This window comes from Microtus ochrogaster, chromosome 5, assembly GCF_000317375.1.
Source record: "Microtus ochrogaster isolate Prairie Vole_2 chromosome 5, MicOch1.0, whole genome shotgun sequence".
NCBI classification, from domain to species: domain Eukaryota; kingdom Metazoa; phylum Chordata; class Mammalia; order Rodentia; family Cricetidae; genus Microtus; species Microtus ochrogaster.
This window is the reverse complement of record NC_022012.1, coordinates 42776753-42783954: the sequence shown is the minus strand read 5'-3', so window position 1 is coordinate 42783954 and position 7202 is coordinate 42776753. Positions and strand designations below refer to the sequence as shown.

Genomic DNA, 7202 nt, shown 5'->3' with positions numbered 1-7202 from the left:
TTTTTGTTTTTCGAGACAGGGTTTCTCTGTGGCTTTGGAGCCTGTCATGGAACTAGCTCTGTAGACCAGGCTGTTCTCGAACTCACAGAGATCCGCCTGCCTCTGCCTCCCGAGTGCTGGTTAAGATTAAAGGCGTGCGCCACCATCGCCCGGCATCTGTGATTTTTTTTTTTAAGCAAACATTCCTCCACCACGAGCACTTGTCCTTACCCCCATCCACTTTTCTTTCTTTCGTATGTTTAAAGTGAAACCATTCTTTGTGACTCTTTTTTTTTGAGGGGGGGGGGACAAATACTTGCAAAAAGAAGAAAAATTACTGGATTGTTTGGAGATGACCCGGCCCTCTGAATTTGGGGCTTCTTCCAGGGGTTAAGCAATCTCCACAGTGAGCCGGGCCATTTCTCCCCTCTGCGGCCTCTGCAGCTGACCTTTGCCACTGGGTAGAAAGTGCCCTGCGGTGTGTGACCCTCCCTCTGCCTCTCCTTTTCTCCTCAACTCCCTTCTCCGGTAATTTCATCACTCCCTGGAACAGTCGGGAGATCTGAGGTCTATTTTACCGTTAGTGTTTAGCAGACCTCAGAACATTTGAGGTCTATTTTAACATTAGCCTCTAAGGGATGGGCGGAGCCGAAGGAAGATTGACAGCTCCAGATTCCAAAAGCCAACTTCCCAGAGTGATCCCTGGCTTCTGGAGGAGGGGGCAGGAGAGCAGCAGGCTGGTGGCACAGAGCTGAGACACGATGGAATCCGGCTTTACCTCTAAGGACACTTATCTAAATCATTTTAATCCCCGGGATTACTTGGAAAAATATTACAGCTTTGGGTCCAGACACTGTGCAGAAAACGTGATCCTCAGGCATCTGCTGGAAAATCTTTTTAAGATATTCTGCCTGGGTAAGTTTGTCGGTCTACATATGAGTCACACTGCGTCTCAGGGGATGGCTGGGCGTGTGTCTAGCCGTCATTCCTGGACAGTTTCTTGGCATCACTCGTTTCTTTAGTGAGAGTAAAAGTGAATGTTGGCTTAGCTATTTTACAGTTTACCAAGTTCTTTTATCTCCATTGTCTTTTATATGGCCTTGAAAAATGAAGCCAGGGGGCCTGAGTGCTGTCCTCCTTGCTTCTGCAGTGACTTACCAGGTGGCTCGAAGCAGCCATCCAACCTCATGGGACACGTTAGAGAGTCTAAGAGAGCAGAGCGCTGGGGCACAGGATGCGAGAGACTGATGCAGAAGGACCTCCAATGAGTCTGAGGTTGGCCTGGACTGCATTGTGCTTTTTCTGCATAGCCTGGGCTATAGAGTCAGACTCTGTCTCCAATAAATAAATAAATTAAAAGTTTGATTTCTTAATTGAAAGGAATATTTTCCCATGAGGTAAAGACCTCCTCAAGTATTAAGACCTGGGTACGTTGGTCATTACTTAATCTCAGTGTTTTTTCATTTATTTATTTATGTGTGTCTGTGTAAGTCTCTGTGCCCATGTTGCATGCCTATGCTTGCGTGGGGCCAGAAGAAGGCATCAGGTGTTCTCTTCCGTCACCCTCTCCACCTAGACCTTTGAGACAGAGTCTCTTCCTAAACCTGGGGTTGCATCTTGGCTAGCCTGGAAGCCAGTAAGCCCCAGAGAGCCTCTCCTCTCTGCTCCTCTCAGAGATGGGATTACAGGCATTTGCAAAATACGTGACTTGTTAAATGGGTGCTGGCCCTCGTCATTGTGGAGTAAGTATTCATAACTGCTGGGCCATCTCTCTAGTCCCTAAATGCAGTTTGTTAACAACAAAGAAATTAAGTTTCTGTCAAAGCACTCCTTAAAAGTTTTTACCTTGTCTGTGTCATCGTCTTTTGGGATCAGTGATCTGTATACCAGATATAAATCTTGCCCCCCAGACATTGAAATAGTCTAGCAAACAATGCCCCCATTCAGGACTGAGCTTGAGGTAGGGCTAGAGAGTAGGAAGATTTATTACCAAATGATGTTAATGGAGAGTGGTGGGTGGTCTGGTGGTCTGGGTGCATTTTTGGCACAGTCCCGGTAAAGATGGTGGAACTTCAGCTCAGCCTGTCCTCTTATGATGCCTGATCCCTGCCTCCTCTGGACCAGGTGGTGTGAAAGGAGACCTCCTGATTGACATTGGCTCTGGCCCCACCATTTATCAGCTCCTCTCTGCCTGTGAGTCCTTCAAGGAGATCATTGTCAGTGACTACACAGACCAGAACCTTCGGGAGCTGCAGAAGTGGCTGAAGAAGGAGCCAGGGGCCTTTGACTGGTCTCCAGTGGTCACCTATGTGTGTGATCTCGAAGGGAACAGGTAGGGTGATGGGTATCTGCTTTTCAGCCTTCTGAAGGGATCTGATGTTTCTATCAGTCAAAAAATACCATTGCAATTCAGTTGAAAAACACAAAAGAAACGCGAAGACAGAGACCAAAGGGAACTCCCGATGAAGAATGAGGGTTCGGGAGAATAGATTGGGTGCCCTCCACACTACCTGAGTATTATTTTATTGTCAAGTCCTCCAACCAAAGCTGGTGGCTCTGTGTTTGCCTAATGCTGACGCCACCAGAAACAGCACAACGTTGACCAGGATATTTAACCGACAGAAGCAATATGAAGCAGCTATGCCAAAAGAATCCATTACTCGCCATCTGTAAAATCAGAGCCTAAAGGGAACCGGGAGATGGTCAGTGGGTAAAGTGCTTGTCACAGAAACGCACGATCCTGAGTTCATATCCCTCCCATTTTCTCCAGCTAGCATCCTTATTGAAACCCAGCTGGTTATAGATGCACGGGCTTAGTCCTGGGCTCTCAGCTGTCTTCCATTATTCTTTATTCTCTGGTTTTGTGTGTGTGGTAACGCTGTGCTGTTTGGGTGCCTATAGCTTTGTGCTATTTAAGACCAACACATCTTTTTGAAATACAAAACACCTGTCCAGAAAGCTCTGGGAGCTGCATCCCCACTTTCCCTAGATATCACAGGCCACATCTCATTCAAAAATGAGCCCTTCAGTCTAGCAGGTTACTAAAAGAATTACTTATCTCCTTGCAGAATCGTCAGCTCAGAACAATTGCCTCTTAAGACGCCCTCCCCATCCCCGTCCCTTGGCCTGGATGAGGAACTGTACTTTTGGCAGGAGGTCCTGCATGCCTTCCTTATCCTCACGCCACATCCAGCAGCTTCGACTATTTTGAGAACGATAGTGATCCCATTCCGCTTGCATTCTCTCACATCCTCCAGTGCCTCTATCAGCTTACAGTCCATTTTCGCCAAGATTATTTCTTCTTTATCTGAAGATATTTCTTGTGCTGATGGCCTCCAAGGACAATAGAAGCTAGCTGCTTTCTTCTGCTGCTTTGGGAATACAAGTTGGACATTTAAAAATCACTCATGATTTTTTTGAATCATGACTGTTTGAAAGTTTTAAGATATCAGTACCAAACGCCTATCTCAAACCATGAGGTATTTTGTAATTACCCTAGGTCTTTCATGAGCAAGGAAAATAAACTCTTTTCTTAAGAAATTCTAGAAAAAGGATCTGGCTTGGTCATGGGGAACTTTAAGAGGCCTTGCCGCTGTAGCAGGGAACCTGTGTTTAGTTCCAAGCACCCACATTTGGGTAGCTCACAGCTGCCTGTAACTCCAGTTTTAGGGGATCCATCTTCTGGATTCTAATGGCACCCTCCACACACATACGTATACTCAAAAAGAAAACTTAGAAAAGAAATCCTAGAAATAACATGAATTAGCCTTTGGCCCCTTGAACAACATATTGCTTAGCTTTGGGATCCTCAGATTAACAGCTTTAATGCATCGGGTAGTAGCATGTTAAAAATGCAGAGTCCAGGGCTGGAGAGGTGGCCCAGTGCTTAAGAGCACTGGCTGCTCTTCCAGAGGACCTGGGTTCAATTTCCAGAACCCACAAGGGAGCTAATGACTGTCTGTAACTCCAGTTCCAGGGGCTCTGACTCCCTCTTCTGGCCTCTAAAGGCATTACTCACACACACACACATTTTTGGTGAACAGACATACATGAAGCAAAACACCCATATATGTTTTGTTTTTAAGAAGAGGAGATGCAGACCTTCAGACCTCCCTGACTGTGCACAGGGCTTGAGTTCCTTCTTCCATGAGATCTGCTGAGGTGACCATCATGGTGAGAGAAGAGTTGGGTCTAGAGCCAAGCTTCCCACAGACCCACCAGGATACCAGGAGAAGGGATATGAGTTACAGTGTGTTGTGTAAGCTCTTTTTCTCCACCTATACAGCCAGTAGGGATTTGGAGAAGACAGGGACTTCCAGGTGCCCCTCTAGAGAGCAGTGGCCCCCCTGAGCCTGCCAGGAAAGAACTGGCTGGCATGCTGGAATAGTGGCTGTTATCTGAAGCCAAAGGTCCCCACACAGAGGTTGGTAAGGGTTGGGCATGGTGGTACATTTTGGTTAACCCAGCACTCAGGAGGCAGAGACAGCAACAGGATCTTCAAGGTCAAGGCCAGCCTGAGCTACAGAGTGACTCTAGCCTAGCCTCTGCTACAAGGCACTTGCTTGTCTTCATTCCAAGATCTCCTTCTGATCAGGGCCCTCCTCTCCCATTGTTTGAAGCAAGGGCTTACTTGGTAGCCCAGGCTAGCCTCCAACTTGTGTCTTGTTTCTTCTTCTAGGGTTTTGTGATTATATGCCTTTCCATAGCGCCATTTAGACTTCTTAGAATAGAAAGCAAAATCCCAGTTTTAAAGATGGGTCTCACTATGTAGCCCTCACAGCCTGAAACTCACTCTGTAGACCAGACTGGCCTCGAACTCAGAGATCCGCCTGCTTCTCTCTCCAGAGCGCTAGGATCAAAGGTGTGTGCTACCATTCCTGGCCTAAAAGGTAAAATTTTAAATTCAATCCACAAAGGCTTGTTTTGTCTGGAACCCAGCATTTCATTTGCCTATGGACACTCTTTTCCTTATGTCCTCTACTAAGAGGGCTTCACACATGCTGTCTTCTCATGCTGGACCATCCTCCTCCCCTTGCTCCTCTCTTTGGCCTGGTCAGTGATGACAGATGCCTCCTTGCATCTCTGCTTACATGGCTCCCTTTGAACTTGCCACTGTAGATCCCACACCCCATGACCCTTTCTTCCTTGATCGTATCCGTTTTTACTTCTAATTTTGGCAAGTGATCCTTAGATTAGCTATTTTCCTTTCTTCCCTTCTGTAATCTCCAGGAAGACTGGAGCTATTTCTCTCTTGTCCATCCCTGACTCCTCAGGACCTTTGAGTACCCCAGTACCTAACACATAACTGAGGTTCAAATGTGAGTGTAAAATAAACAAACGGATGTATCCTGCCTTCCAGACTCCACGCCCTGCCTACACTGTCTACCTGATTCAGGTGTGGACTGTGCCTAAAGGTTATGGACAACTCTTCCTGCCTCTCATAATTCTTATGCCGATACTCAAGTTTATCTGACTTTTCTTTTGGTTGTTGTTTAGAGACAGGGTCTTGTGCGCCACGGCTAGCCTTAAACTCATTCTGTACATGAGAATGACTGTGAACTCCTGACCCTCCTGTCTCCTCCTCCTGAGTGCTGGGACTAAGGGCAAGTATCATCACACCAGGCTTCTTCAACCTTTATGTCCTTGGGCTGTGTTGATGGCTTTGTCATAGGAACACGTGCTGAAGGCTACTGGGATGAGGACTGGGGCAGGGGAGTGGACCGGAAAGGGCTCCTGTGGAGATTCTGACTTACTAGCTGCCTTGCTTCTCCGTGTAGGCAGAATCTCAAGGTAATTACTGGGTATGGGAAGACATTCTTACAAAAGGCTCTTGCAGGAATCCTTACCTGTTCTTTCCTTCTCTGCCATGTCCCTTGGGCTTGTGTAGCTAGCATATACACAGGGGAAATGGCAGCCTCTATTTGAAAGAGTCAATCTTTACAAGGAGAGCAATGGCCACACCGCAGTTAGCTTTCTGTAAACCAAGCTCCATGCTGCTCCGGTATGTGTTTATCACCTTCTCCTTGAGCTAAACGTGAGGCTGAGTGGTAATTGCCTGCGTCTCCAGGAGAGTCCATTTCCCTGTGGGTGTTACCCACAGTCCTCGAGGAGCCCTGCGGGGTAATCTTTACATAGCTGCCTTGGCAACTGAGTTCACCAATGTTTGCTAAGCAGCCAAGGACAAGCAGGTACCAGCAGCGGTGGGAGAGCCTAACAAATTCCCCTTCTCAAATTGGCACATGTCCTGTGAGCTTTCGAGATTTCACAGTGGGCTTCACAGTGTGGGAACAATTTTCAACGTCGGCTGACTGGCAAGTGCTAGTTCTGTGGTAATTTGGGTCTTTAAAATAGCTTAATACACAATAGGGCACAAAGGTCCACTTTGCTTCTGACGTAATCGCTTAAATACACATTCTAACAATGTCCCCAGCCTAGAGTAGCATTTTAACCCCCACCCCCAAATCACCATGTTCTATTGCCTTAGCCTCTTCTATGCACTTGTTGTGTATATGTGTGTAGACAGGTAATTCCGTTTTTTTCTGATCTACTTTCTTTACTTATTTTCATAGGCATCTATTGCTTAATAATCAGTTTTTCTTCTTCTTAACATGCTCTGTCAAATTATCTGTATTGTAGCAGAGCTGAGTGACATGCCTACTTTTAGGATGACAGTTGTTCTGCTTTGTCCAGAACTGCATAAAAAACCCCAGCACAGGAAATTTCAGCATAGGAAACTTCTAAACTGGAAAAATTGAAGGCAAATCAGCACAAAGTGGTTGCCATAGGACAGACCATCTTCACCCCTGATTAAGGGCGCAGGTAGACCCAGTCATGGGTAATCTTTTGAAAGATTTATTTTCATTATTTTAAAGTATGTGTGTGTTTCTCTGTGCGGGTATGTGACCATGGGTTCAGGAACCCATGGGGGTCAGGGAACATCAGATCCCTTCGAGTAGAGTTACAGGTGATTGTGAGCTGTCCAGTGTGGCTGCTAGGACCTTAACTGATGACATGACCACTCCATGGGATGGTTGGAGAGAAGGTTTTTAATGTAGAAATGAGAGAGAAAGAAGTACACTGAACATGGCCAGCAGACCGGACATGGCCAGGACTATCTTCAAGAGAGGTGAGAACAACTGGGCGGTGGTGGCGCATGCCTTTAATCCCAGCACTCGGGAGGCAGAGGCAGGCGGATCTCTGTGAGTTCGAGACCAGCCTGGTCT

At 46.7% G+C, this 7202-nt stretch overlaps 1 protein-coding gene across 1 annotated transcript in view; it reads left to right on the top strand.

Annotated features, from left to right (window-relative positions):
- Window positions 1-715: 715 nt before the first annotated feature.
- Nnmt (nicotinamide N-methyltransferase) overlaps window positions 716-7202 on the top strand; it is a 10640-nt gene continuing 4153 nt past the window's right edge. The window contains exons 1-2 of the mRNA XM_005347275.2: window positions 716-894; window positions 2104-2311. Of these exons, the coding sequence (XP_005347332.1) occupies window positions 741-894; window positions 2104-2311 (362 nt within the window). The 5' untranslated portion in view covers window positions 716-740. The remainder of the gene's footprint in view (window positions 895-2103; window positions 2312-7202) is intronic.